The 14,335-nt window shown below is 36.2% G+C and overlaps 1 protein-coding gene across 3 annotated transcripts in view; it reads left to right on the top strand.

The window, feature by feature from the left end:
* Positions 1 to 14,335, top strand: part of KCNH7 (potassium voltage-gated channel subfamily H member 7) — a 236,445-nt gene that overhangs the window by 145,333 nt on the left and 76,777 nt on the right. The window contains exons 4-7 of one of the 3 annotated variants that reach the window (XM_086751370.1): positions 1,362 to 1,394; positions 8,527 to 8,952; positions 13,132 to 13,152; positions 13,615 to 13,638. In XM_086751370.1, coding sequence (XP_086607496.1) covers positions 1,362 to 1,394; positions 8,527 to 8,952; positions 13,132 to 13,152; positions 13,615 to 13,638 — 504 coding nt within the window. The remainder of the gene's footprint in view (positions 1 to 1,361; positions 1,395 to 8,526; positions 8,953 to 13,131; positions 13,153 to 13,614; positions 13,639 to 14,335) is intronic. The other 2 variants (XM_086751371.1, XM_086751372.1) reach the window with 2 other exon arrangements.

The raw sequence follows: 14,335 nt of genomic DNA, 5'->3' as shown, positions 1-14,335 counted from the left end.
GCTGTCAGTGGAGGTGACTTGTGCACACTGGACAGGAAAAGGAACACAAGCTGACAATACACTGGCTATGCAGAGACCCTGCAAATTTTCACTTTGCTATTTAAATAAATGCATAGTAAGTATGAGCAGTGAGTATGAAAAGGATCCCTGGATTGAACTAGATCCAGGAGGTTTCTTCCAGTCCTATATTTTTATGAATTTTTAATAGGTCTAGTTGTTCTTTTCAGGACATTTAAAACAGGTGGGTTCTGTGAGGTAACTTGAAGGCTAGGATAAGGATTTTGCAAAGTCATCCAACATTGTAATACCTACCCTCAGGAAACTATAAAGGCAGTGAGTTTTGCATCACTCTCTGATGGAAGAGAGAGACATAGGTCTCTATTATTCATAATAAGTACTAGCAGAGAGAACTTAACACATCTGTGCACTTGTTAAATTAAGATTTTAACCTTGAAGAGGGAGATTCAAAATTTTCAGGGTATCTTAAGCTTAGATGAAGAAGACTACTAGATAGCAGAAAAAATATTTAAGTGGATTTTAGAAGCTTTCAGATGGACACTGCTCATAAGGAATATGCTTTGTTGTTTGTATTATTCAACACAGAGTAGTTTTTTAGTGTAAGCAAACAAAACAGATCTATAGATAAAAATAAGGGGGTTTACCACCACCATGTCTTATTTCTCAGGCATAAAATCCTATCATTATTACTTGAATATATGAAGGAGCATAGCTCCCAGGCAAGTTGGGCATTTCAAAGACCTGAAAGCAATTGGCAAAGAAACATAGTCTGAGGAGTTCTTCCCATGCAGACATGAAAAAAGTGACCCCTATCAGGAATATGAAACTTCTCTAAGGTCATACCCTGAACAAGTGTCAGTGAATAAAGCCTATTCTTCCTAAGGAGATTACGAATTCTTCAACTTTTCAATAAGTTTCTTCCAAACAAAACTGGCATTTCCTAGGAAAGAAATAATAACTAAGAAATTAAAAGAGGTTCCATTTCATGAGATATAGCACTTTAGTCTGGATACATCTGCTTTAGTTTTCTCTCTGAAACATTAGCCAACTTTAAAACTTGGTAATTGGAAAAATATATTGATCTATGCAACAAACTTAGTAATTATCAAAGTACTTCTTAATGGAATAGTTCTTAAATTTTCCAAATAAAAAGGCAATGTACTTTTAGAACAATTCTTCTGCAGATTACATATATTGTATATAAATTCAAGCTACCTGAATTTGCTTCTAAAATGTGTGGAAATTTGATATTCTATCTTCTTTTCTTAATAGTCTGTTTATTTTTTGAACCTGTTTCTTTTTAAGCTAAAGCTTTTTGTAAATCTAGTTCAATTGTATTTCAGATGGTAACAACCTTTCGAGTGGCTCTTCTTCAGGTAAATCTATCTTCTAAATATCTACTAAAGTCCTCTTATTGCTTTGTTCTGGTTCTGTTATTTCAAGATCTCATTACATTTTATATCATTCTAGAAGAGTACAAGTCGAAATATAGCTCTTGCTCCTACTCTCTGAATAATTATCTCTGCAAAACTATAGATATAACAGCTAAACTATTAAATTTAGTATAATTATATGACATATAAAATCCAAATGTAGTGATACTTTTCAGCTTATTATCACTGAAATTTCTTGTATGCAGAGCTTAAAAAATTTCAATCAATATATGAGACAAAACACATTGTGGAATTTGTTAGCAGTATATAAATTCAGTGTCATAAAGAGAACTTCTTCAGGCTTCCTGTCTCAGACAAAAGTAAGAGTTTTCATTCTATGAAGTCTGGCAACCAAGGTAATGAAGGGTGGAGAATTTCTTGAGAACTTGATTTAGTAGATGGAATGAGTTAGTTTTTCCAGCTACCAAAAAACCCACCATATTCTCAGCAAGACAGCAAAATATTGTGCTAGTTGATAAATTCTTTGGATATAATTTGTTGTGATGCTTGCTATTTTGTTTCATTGCAGTTATTTTTTTTTCCTTCTTTTCCACTTTTAATTATGTCTAAGAAATAAAAATGCAAGAAATAAAGTCTCTTTCTGAGAGGACCAAAAATTCTTTTTTTTTTATAGCTTTTTCACAAAACCAGTGTAACTCCTATAATCGTAACATAATGAACAAGAGCTAATTACATGACCTCTTTCAACAAATAGGAAGAAAACCAGATAGGTAAATGTACAGGTTCATATTAACATCCAAGGATTTAACTGTTCCATCTTTTGAAAGAGACACTAAGAACATTTTTCAGACTAAATTCGCTGGTCAACCACACACAGCATAGTCCAACATGTAGCCAGAGACTTCATTCCTTTCACGTTTTGACAGGCTACCTCAAAGGAGGATCTGGAACCATATTATTCTCTTAGCCATTCGCAATAGTACTTTTTAGGAGAAGTATAGCCTGAAGACAAAAATGTGCTATCACCAGCACAGAGATAAAACAACTTTCTCACTTACAAAGGAATATAAAGAAGATTGCTGTTACTAATACTAATAGAACTCAAGTGCAACCTTAAATTTTAGAGAAAACTAAAAGAAGAACTGAAGTGCCAAAATTAAAGTAGACCACGCCAGAGGATTAAAAAAAAAAATGTGTATGCCATGTCTGACAATTATAAATTTAAGCTTCTAAAGTTAATAATTGGATATGCCTTCCTTTTCCTGCCTGAAAAGAAATGAAGATAATTTAATGAGCAGAGCCAGAAAATTATCCACTTATGTATGCGTCTCTACATCTGGGGGAAAAGAACTGAAAAAGAACATCACCAGCTCTTGCTGTAATTCTGTGTCCTAAGGCCTGCTGAGCCCAGGTCGAAAATAAAGCAGCATCACATGCCTCAGTGTTTGCATAGAGTACATTGAAGTATTTGCTGCTACTTTAGACTGCTAGCGTTTAGGGATTGCATTTCTCAAAGCAATTGTTTCCTTCAGTCTGTTGCATGAGTTGTTAGATGGCATTTCCAAGCCTTTGAGCAGCAATTCAATAATTGCCTGTGTCTATATTTCTGATAACCTACATCCTGAAAATTCCTTGACAGTAGGCACTTAATTATCAGAAAATCTTTCAGTAAAGAGCTGACTTTTTCTCCTTTCATGAAAGTAATTTTGCTTATTGTTTGGGGAAGTTTCAGGAAATTATAGTTTAATTAATCCATGCTCTGAAGCATAGTCTGTCATAATCAACCTACCTTACCTGCCCTTGCCAAGGAAATCTCTTTCTTTTTAGAATAGGTTGATCTTTGTGGATATGTATGTTGTATTCTTTAATCTTATATACCAAAAAAGTAACATATGTTTCATATTATAGCCAGACCAATCATCCACTGTGATAAAACCATTCAAGACTTGATTTTCTTCAACACTCTACTGTAGTTAACAGGTTGTACCAGAACATAGGCAGCTCAGAGTTTGGTTTACCTCTCAGCCTAGGACAGGTGGTACGTCATACCAGGAAACAGTTGTGACAGTTTCTACACCTCACTTTATTTATCTTGTGCGAACTTTTTGTGCATTTGACCTCCTTTGATCGGACTTTGGAAAGTGTAAATCTAGAGAAGGTTGAGAGTCTAATAGACTAAGTCTAGCTCCCAGCTATGGAGCCTGAGACCAGCTACCACTTCTTTTCCCTTTGGTTGCCTTATCTGAAAGCAGCTTCAGATATTGGTTTCTGGATAACTACTTCTCTGCATCAGCATGAAAGTAGCAATGTTACTAGAGATGCTACAAAAACTGGCTGAGCAATTCTTTGAGGAGCCATCATGACCTCCCAGTTGCTATCTCTTAGCACTACCCTTCTGCCATGCTCAGGATAGGAAACCGGGAATCCCATGTGCATAAACATGGGCTAAACGGACTTTGGGAGAGCATGTAGCATCTACCAGTATCCTGAAACCATTAAAGAAATTGTAGTGACAGTAAAGCTCTCCTAGTTGTAGGTGTTTCTCTGACTTTGCCACTGTGTCTAGTATGTAAGAATACATTTTCATCACTAGAAGTGTGAGGAGTATCTTCACTGTAGCAAGGCAATGTCAGGCCAAATATAATTTCCCTTCCTTGTAACAGAATGCTTGCACAGAACAGACAGAGGAATTACTTGCCATGCAAGTCTGTTGGGTTACTAAAGAAATCCTTATTCAGATATGTTTTTGCTGGAATACCCCAATTTAAAAATTAAATTTGTATTTATGGGGCAGAAAATTTGCAACAATATTCATAAGTGTTAATAAGGTCTTTTCGGAACCAACTTTCATTATTCTTTTTTTTTCCCTGACAAAAAAAAAAATATATATATATATATATGATGGTATTCAGTGTTTAAGAATTGCAATTTTCAATTAATGTTAAAATTTCCCATTTCAGTACTTATGGAAAAGCAAGGCTATTAATTTTTCTTGTCAAAATGGGCTTTTTTCCTACACTTTTTTCACAAAACTATTAACCAAAACAATTTATTTCCATGAATTCTAAATATCTTCTCCTTTGATCTCCCAAAATATGAGACAGACTTTAAAAAGGCTTTCAGAAGGCAAGAAAAGTAGATTTGAATTTTGGACTTTGGAGATCTGCAAACAGTTTAGAAGTGTCCTTTCTTATCTGCAGTATATTTTTGAACTGAGTTCTACTGTTTAGAAAGTCTAAGGGTTAGCTGAGATGGCACAGAGAATAACAGATTAACTCATTTGCAAATTTCTTATTCATTGAAGCAAGGTTTGAAAGGAGGAGGTGGAATGTAAGGCTGGAATTGTGACTCAGACTCAACTGCTTTCCTCAGTTCCTCTTAGCAAGCCACAATTATACAGATCTCTGACTCAGCATTAAGAAGAACTTGGCAATCTGGTCTTCAACTTCAATAAAACATAAGGATTTTAATGTAACATTATCTGTATATTTATAGTAAATAGCTGGTTGCATGTCAAAAATGTTTTAGTATTGTAAGCAGAAATTCATCTGCTCTGACATCATACCTACACAAAGCAGGGGTTGTCCACTTTTAAATAAAAGATTTTACCCCATAAACAGTAGGCCAGGAAAGCTTCCGCTGACCCTTCTACTCTACACTGGGACAGCATGCCTGGGGCCATGAATTTTGCTTCATGACAAATTTTATTATTACTGAGCTGAGCAAGGAAGTGTGTAGTAAACTAGGCAGATTCTGAATGGGCCTCCTGATAGTTTTAGCTACAATACTACAGGAGAGAGCTGAATGTCCAACATATCATATAGCTCACTACCTATACAGGGAAGGAGAATAACAATACTCCTCCTCTAAAGAATATTCAAATTAACAAGCAGGAAATAGGGATTTTAACTTTGAGATCATTTATTACAGTTTGTAGAAGAATAGCAAAAAGCTACTCATTTATGTTTTCTATTTCATGCCCAAGAGTATTAGTAAGAAGCAAAATTCTCACTGAGTATTCTTTCCAGCTGAACTGCAGTTAGACAGCTAAATCAGTAATGCAGTATAACATGGTCATATTAACTTGGTGAAGCAGAAAAGACCATCTGCACCACCATGAATATGACTAAAATAGAGTGCTAGCAAAAAGCCTTTAACAGTGTCTAACACCAGAAAACCTTACGAATGGTATTTTTAAGAAGTTCAATGTAACTGATGAAAAAAAAAGATAATTTATTTCACTTTTGATGCAATAAGCTTTAAAAATTTGTTTTAGAACTGCTTTACAACTCAATTCTATATGCATTTAAAAATAATAATTTTTTTTTTATGTACTTCACCGATTTCAACTGTAAGTAGTTTGTGCAAGTATAGTTAGTAAGTTAGAAGAAATATGCGTGTTCCCAAGGTGCACTCTGCTGAATATCACTGTTCAAATTGAAAATTGGCACCTCTATGCTGTTTAAAACATGAATGGCTCTGGTTTTATGTAATAGAGATTTCTGTCTCCAGTACTGTTTTGTGGGTATACGCATTAGAGTAATAGATTCAATGCTAAATATTTGGAATTCAACAAGCTTTTTCAGAAATTGTCAAGGAAAAAAAAAAGGAAGATTGTTACATTGTTTTATATTTCAAAGTAGGAGGGAAAGGGTGGAAATAAATGTCCAGATTTCTAAATGCTGAGATGTTAATCAGTAGAGTCTCACAGGTTCTTTATTATTTAATACATTTTCAACTACTTAGATTTAAAAGGGTGCAAACAGTGAGGCGAGAATGTTTGCAGGTGTCCTAAAATTATTTAGAATATGATATGAGATTTACAGACATATCACATGATAGTGAGTGGCCAAGTGGTAAAACAGCAAACAACATTTTTTACAGACATAATAATAGAGACTAAATTATCTGTTACCAATCAAGAAAGCTCTCAGCTGTTGTAAGAGTATCTTAAATTAGCACAGGCTAGGAAGATAACTCAAAAAGACAATCAAATATCAGGAATTACACAGAAAACATAAAGCCGTTATGTCACTGCATTGATCCCTGTCTGGGAGTAGCTCAAACCACTGTCAAAAATGATTACATTAAAAACGAAAAGGATCTGAGAAGAGTGAGAAGGGTGATCAGAGGTACACAATACAGTTACACTAGCATTCTTCAGCTTGGAAAAGAGGTATACAAAGAGGAATGTGAAAAATGTATGAAAAGCTATAAACATTATTGAGACTATAAAAAGGGAGCAATTATTAGCTATTTTTTTATCATAAGAACTAACACGCTCCCCAAGGCAACAGGTTTATAGCAACCAAGGGGAAGTACTTTTTCACAAATGTATGCTAAAATTACTGAACTGTTCCCTATAGGGTGCCTTGCAGATCAAAGTACAATTGTGTTTGTCAACTGAGACAAATTAATGGTAGAAAGGCACACCAAACATTCAGCTTGTGGTTTGAATTCAATCTCTGGCTCAGAAAGTTTCTGAACTACAGAAACTGAGCACATTTACTGTGAGAATTAACACAGTCTAGTGATTCTTAAACTCATTCTCTATGTATCCACTACTGGGAAATATCAGAGGTCCAACAGTACGCTAGATGGACCTGTGGTGTTGTGTAGGATAGGAACTTTACTTCTTACACGGGTTTTCCTTTAAGAAGAGGAGGGTACTCTCTCTCACTTTCATTCATTTAGAATTAAAAATAAATTAAATACTAACTATATAGGACATTCATTTTAAAAGAAATGATTGAGCTGTGCCATCAATTGCTCTACACTTACTGTTGGGCATAGGCATCAATGAAAGAATATTTCAAAACATTTCAGTATGGGATGATAAATTTCAGTGCTAAATATTAATGAACGTTAGCTAGCTACAAATGCTGCTTATTGAAACTGACTGAAAAAAAAAATTAAATCCTATCCCAAACAGAATTTCTTATCCAAGTAAGAGGGAATAACAAGACATTTAGAGAAGTCCTCTGAGAAATCATTTTGCTATTGATTCACTGTAGAAAAGACCCATGTATCAAAGTGATGAGTGACAAGAAGCTATTAGATAAGTCAGACCATTTATGCAATGACATCTGATCATTTCAATTATTTCAATTATTTTATTTGGGTTTTTTTTTTTTAGCATTTCTTTTTCTAAACAGTTTACTATGTTTTCTGTACATCAGAAGTCCCTGTGCCTCCATCTGTGGCATATTTGGTATTTGGGTTTTGGTTTTTTAGAGGACAGCCTGTAGATTTTACAGTTCCTCTCCTATATTTTCTTTATTAGCACCATATTTTACACTTCTTCTCCACTACTGATATTTCTTACCATTACATAAAATTGTTAGTTTTCCACACACTCAGAATAGCCTACCCTGCAATTCCATATACCAAGCCCAACTAAGACCACATCCGTACAAATGTACAGAGATAATGTAAAGATATAATTGAATTGTATAGGTCCAGCTGAGGCTTGAGAGCTGTGTTGCTGTTTTTTTTTTTATCCTGCATGTTCCTTTACTTTTCATTTTAAATTCATTTAAAATAAGTGTTTCATTTAATTGTAAAATGTAATTATTGAAAAGGATTGTGGCAAAACTGATACACAACTTATTTTTCTTCCTGAAGGATTAGCACTGATATCTTTCTGTCTAATTTGTAGCTAATAAATCAATAAATCAGCAGTACACTTTTAAGCAGATGGAGTTCCACTAATAATAGAATCCACAAATACCTGTTTCAGGATAACAGCTACCAAGTAGTTTGACACGTTGTAGCAGTCTTTTATAGATGCCCAGAATTTTAATTTAGAAAGGACCATTAGAACAGATAACCCCATCTCTTTTAAAACAGACTGAAAAATCAATGCTGCTATCCCTATTCTGAACTTAATAACTTATGTCTGACTGAAGTATGAAATCCTTTTACACCATGACTATAACCAACTTAAAGCTATATAATATTTCCATATTGCACATTCCATTGCTAAGCATTGTAATTTACTAGGAACAGGTCAATTATTTGTAGTTATTTTTGTGCTCTCTGTCTGTGTGTGAGACAAGTAGACTTTCATTACAATAAACTAATATTTTCTTCTTTTGTATATCTTTACATACAGGCAGACTTTTTGGGTTCCGGTTACCTGGATTGAGACTTTTAACATACAGAAAGTCCTTACCACAGGAAGACCCTGATGCAGTGCTAGTCGATTCATCTAAGCACAGCGATGACTCCGTGGCTATGAAGCACTTTAAATCACCTACAAAAGAAAGCTGTAGTCCTTCAGAAGTGGATGATACAAAAGCACTGATTCAACCCAGTAAATGTTCAGCTTTGGTTAATATATCAGGACCCCTTGACCATTCATCACCTAAACAGCAATGGGACAGACTTTACCCTGACATGGTACAGACAAGCAATCCACTAACCCATTCCAGATCAAAGGAAAGCATTTGTAGTATACGGAGAGCATCTTCAGTACATGACATAGAAGGCTTTAACGTCCATCCCAAGAACATTTTTAGGGACCGTCACGCAAGTGAAGGTATGGTAGAAAGTTAATCAGTATTTTCTGATGCACTAATTATTGCAATTTTTCATAGAATTATCACTTTGTAAGCAAAACTAAATATAATCAGCTGTATACATTCAAAGGCACACTAAAAATATTAAGGGCCCAAATATGCCAGGCTTATTCACACTAAATACTGCTTTTCATGTCTAAGCAGACAAATGAAATCATGAGGTTGCTCTTAGAGTACCATTTGCCTTCTGTATAAGCATACAGCAAAATCAGGCCCAACATTCCTAAAGCTAATATTGGCATTTGGGGGAAAAAAGATCAGGTGTTCAAGTTAAAACTGCACACACAGTTCTGTCCCATACTTACATATATTAGATTATCTTTGTAGGAAATCTTACTTCAGAGATTGATCAGATTATTTTTCTTAAATCTGTAATGTGTACATTGTATATTCACTGATCCAACATTGAGACATGCTTTTTTTCTCACACTGGAGAAAATATCCTCAGCAACTCAGTTGAAATGCCTTGTGTAATGATTAGTGAAATACTTAGTGAAATGGTGAAATGCTTAGTGTAAAATTCATGTGTGATTTTCTGTTAGCATATTCTTGCAATCAGCAAAATTTACAAAGATGTTTGTCTTCTTTTTCTACTATCTCTCCTAATTATGCAAAGTCATGGAGTGTGGTCCGTGATTTCTTGTTGGAGACAGGGAGTTTGAGAAGCTCAGGAAATAGTTTAGCAAACAGAGGTTTGAAAGGCCTGTGAATGGAGAGGTGCCTTTGAAAATGGCTTTTGCAGAAAAGTGCCACGTATACAATGCTTTTGCGGCTGCTGATGGTCTAGTGACTTGAATTGCATACTTTCTATTCAAGTCACATGACAAGGAATATATGTGGAATATTTTAAGATATTATGGATATATCATGGAAGTCTGTGCACAGATTCATAAATTAGCAAGAAAATTAATTTTCATTTTCAGTGACTGTCTGTTTTTCTCCTATTCATTAACTGCAAGTGTAAAAATCCTTTTAGTTCTCCTGCCTTTTGGAAGGTCCACATCAAGGGCTCTTTGCTTCTGTACATCTCCTGAAAGATAAATCTGAATGCTCCTCTCGCACCCAGGTTATATCCTAGAATAGCAGAACTAATTATTTCTTCCAGTTACTCTTCCTGTATTAAATATAATGGGTAAATACTTCTTTTCTCATTTCTGTTTCTTTCAGACTCTGTTTTTTTCAGTTCAAATGAACCTGAAAATTCAATTAAATCCACCTGAAATCATACCATTTTGCTCTATTTCATGTTCACATTCAAGCTAAGATTTCAGGATCAAGATGTACAGGCAAAAGTCTCCAAGGTTGAACCTTGGCATGTCTTTTGGATCATTGCATAAGCTTCACCTTGGTTTCAACTTCCCCAGATTTTTAAACTAGCCTTTCAAATAAAATACATTTAAAGATATCTGTTTTGTCAGTTTCTATTTTCAGAACTTATTCTCATTAAAGTACTTCCCAATTGGTCATTCTTCATATAGTTATATGATGAAAATGTGTAAAAATAAGTTTGAATATTAAGTTTCTCTGGTGGTACAAAGCTCATGCAGAAATTGCCACATAATTTAATACTTGCTGCACGGAGGAGCAAAAATTTCCAGCTCCATTTCACTGATTTTTTTTTTCAAGTGTTAAATACTAAGGAAACTAAATTTTACTATGAGGAGTCAATAATCCATTTGAATTTCTATGGCCTCTCACATGATGTGATCATTTACAGAGTAAATAGATAAAACACTGCCACTCTGATTTCACTCTGTGTAAGCTGCAAAATAGTAGAGAATCTGGCCCTAAGTTTAGGTCATACATAAGCATTCTAAAAAAGTACAGCAGAACAGAGGATGGCTCTCAGAATTGCATTAGAATTAGTAACCATCCTTGATGCCATCTGCTTCCAAGCATATTAGAATTTGGCACCTTATGCTGAAAAGATGTTTAAATTTAGTCAGAAAGTCCTGCTTGCCTTACTCAACAGTGAGCCATAAAAACCTATTGTTGCTATAAAATTATCCATGCAAGTTAGGCAACCAGGATTCAGCCTAAATCATCTCTGGACTCACAGATGCTGAGCAGAAGCTGTAGATACTGTATTGGAAAATGTAAAGCCCTAAGTAAAAGTAAAGTACAATAAGTAAAAGTAAAATACAGTCCCAACAAGCTAAATTATAGGGCCTTTAGTCTTGTAAAATGTATTAACCAAGGAAGCATAAGGTTTAGTATATTTCCCATTCCATTTTTGTTTTGTTTATTGATGCTGATCATTGTGAATTTTCCTGAATCCACTGAAAACTACTACTCTGTTTGAAAATGCAATTCAAGTTTCAGATTTCATTTTTTCCACCTCTTCCAGTTCAGATAATATTAATTGAATCAGCATAACAGAATTCTGACAGAATAGTATTATTTAGCTCAATACTAACTACAGTAATTTACTTTTTTTGGAAGATAAGGCACTTGAGAATATAAACTATTTCATGTGTTAAATTAATTTATGTAGCTCAGTTGCCTATCACTTCAAAATAATCATATCTCTGGGTATTATATTCTGAAAAGTATTACAGTAAAAATTACAATTTAGGATTTTAAATTCATTTCTCTCTACTCAGTCGAATTCCATTCCAAATTTGCCTATTTGACAGCAAAAGCAGCGGGGCAGGAACTGTGTCTTCCACCCACCACCCATACTCCAGCCAAGCCCTTCTCACCTGAAATGCCAGCAATCCAGATTTTGCAGGGAGGTACAGGTTCACGGGGACGCTTCAGGAATCTTACTGTCTTCAGAAAGTGACCTCAGTAACATCCCTGCAGCTTTCTGAAAAAAAACCAGCAGGCTTTTGAGCCTAACTCAGACTGCAAAATCTGCATTACTGCCACAGATGCCCAGCACAGAAAGGCGTCAGGCTGAGAGGAACTAAACGCTCTCCCACATGGTCCAGAGGGCCCAGCTCGATATCCTGTGCTCCGCAGTCCTCAAGAAGCTGAGGAAAAACCAGAGAGGCAGCAGGGGTGACATGATGCCACAGACAAGGCCCAACGTCACCTATGATTCCCTTCACAAGAGAAGGCCACAGCCTTTTTCCAGAGCAGAACTGAAGCAGGCCGTCTGCAGAGACAGCGCTTCTGCTGGGGCGGATGGGGCACAGCTATCTCAGCCCTCAGAGGCAGCCTGTCAGCGGGGGACAATGGCAGATGAATATCAGCTTGAGCCCTGTGCACCTTTGAAAGCTGGTCACAGTGACTGGAAGCACACAGGGGCAGGGCCGCATCCTGCGCCTGGCCCCTCACTCCCCGCCAGCCCCGGGGCCATGGCCCACCCTCACTCCCTCCCGAGCTGCTGCAGCCGGGCAGGGGCACAGCGGGAAGGGAGGGCGGCCTGCGGGTCGTGTTATACACCCATGAGTAGAGGTGGCATCTACCTACCCACCTGCGTGACTTCTTTAAAGTAGTAATTAATAATAATAATAACAAGAATAATCACAATCATAATATTCTTCCTGAAGAGGTTTGATCTCATGAGAGGATTCAGGGCTGAGCGTGCCTGTGAGGACAGAGAGCTTTGCCACTGTTACCTTGTGGAAAGGCACCTAAGAGCTGAAGAAAGATTTAAGGTATATCTTTCTCCTCAGTGTTTCTCCAGTATTTACTCAGAAAGGTGCTGCTCAGCTTGCTGCCATGGTAAAAACTTTTACTCCTGTGAGTCTTGGGCGGGTGTGGGGCCTGTGAGTCTGTGCTGGGCTGCCTGTGTGGCCTCACACCCCACATAGCCTTCAGTCGTGCGCTGCTGCCTGCAGCTATGGGTGCCTCAGCCTCACTTAATTACATTTGACTAATAACCGCTTTGTGGGTTGGCACTTTTGACCTCCAACCCAGCATAGGACTTGTCATGTTACTGTTAAGGCAAGTTAGCTAGGGCCAGACTTACTACCTCTTACTACTTCTCCAAGAGTTTTACAGATTAACTCTCGATTGTCAAAGTTACTTCATCTTGACTAACCGTCTACATAATGTAATCAAGGAAGTGCAAAAATATTTCAATTCAAATCATCTGCATATTTTGAAGCAATATTTTCTGCTTTTTCTGATGTAGATTTTAGTTGTCTTTTTTCTCTCTTTTTCTTCACTTCTGTTGTGCTGAAAACCAGACAATGGTCGCAATGTCAAAGGTAAAGTATACATCTAGACTGTACCTTCCAGTGTTTCAAACAGCCACACTTTTTGGCATGTTACTCTGCCTGCTGTACGAAATGTTCAAATGCAACATTGTCATGCTGACTTCTCTAGGGTCAGATGCATTACTGAAATTATATTTGTTAAACACAGTTATTCCCTTAACTATTGTGTCAAAGCACTAACTACCAATCCGTGGAAAAAGTGAAGGCATAGTTAAACAATTATTTGACTTATCTGTTAATTCAAAAAACAAAGGGAGGGAGATAGAAGAAGTTATTTAACTCAGTGCTCTTGTCCTTAAGCAGGCAAAACTGCTTGAGCAGGGCCATTAACAAATAATCTATTGTTATAAGGTGCTTAGTTTTCAGTTAACTATCTCAAAAATAAAATAATTGGTTGTCAGGAGCTTTGTGGAAGTATCTTCACTTATTCCTCTTTTGTCTCCTTAAAACTAGTTTCACGTTCCTGGATGGCAGGGGGTATGGTTTCAAGCTTCCTGTAGTATTAAAATGTGCATGCATGAACTTCATTGCCAATTTCATGTTTAAATAAATATTTAGTGCAGTTACAAAATTGTTTCTGTTCACCAGCACTGAGATACATCTTTTAGAAGCAATTTGAACATAAATGTTAAGTAACTTCCTCCATTGCTAGAAAACAATTACTAAAGTGTTCATTTTAATTGCAATATTCATAGCTATGTCTGAAAACTTGTTTGTGACTTCATGCATGATGCAAAAAGTGTGTGTACCTGGTAAACTCTCCTCTCTAAACTGCATGCAGTGCATGAACTAGATTCTATAAAGCTATTCATGGACAAGAAAATCATTGCATTTGCTTCATGTATATGTTGGCAAAATCTTGGGGAAAAAAAAACCAACACAAAATCAGTCTCTGTACTGTAAAACAACTTTTGTAAATGTATTTACTGCTGGTGAAAGATGATGGATTGACAGCTCAGGAGAGTCTAATCATTTCTTGGTGCATTTTGCAAGCAGGGACACTAGAATCTTACCATAAAAATGGGGAGCTCAAACTTAAACTTAAAGAATCTCCTTTGTAGGGTAGGTAGAAGTATGTCATTCTCTCTGCTTATTCAGTTCTTGACTGCTCTGCTGAAACTGTCAATCAGGGTGCCAATTAGTGTCAATTGTGATTGTGATTTGTTGTGGCCCT

This window comes from Chlamydotis macqueenii, chromosome 6 (assembly GCF_036417535.1).
Source record: "Chlamydotis macqueenii isolate bChlMac1 chromosome 6, bChlMac1.mat, whole genome shotgun sequence".
NCBI classification, from domain to species: Eukaryota; Metazoa; Chordata; class Aves; order Otidiformes; family Otididae; genus Chlamydotis; species Chlamydotis macqueenii.
This window is presented reverse-complemented; position numbering and strand designations above follow the sequence as displayed.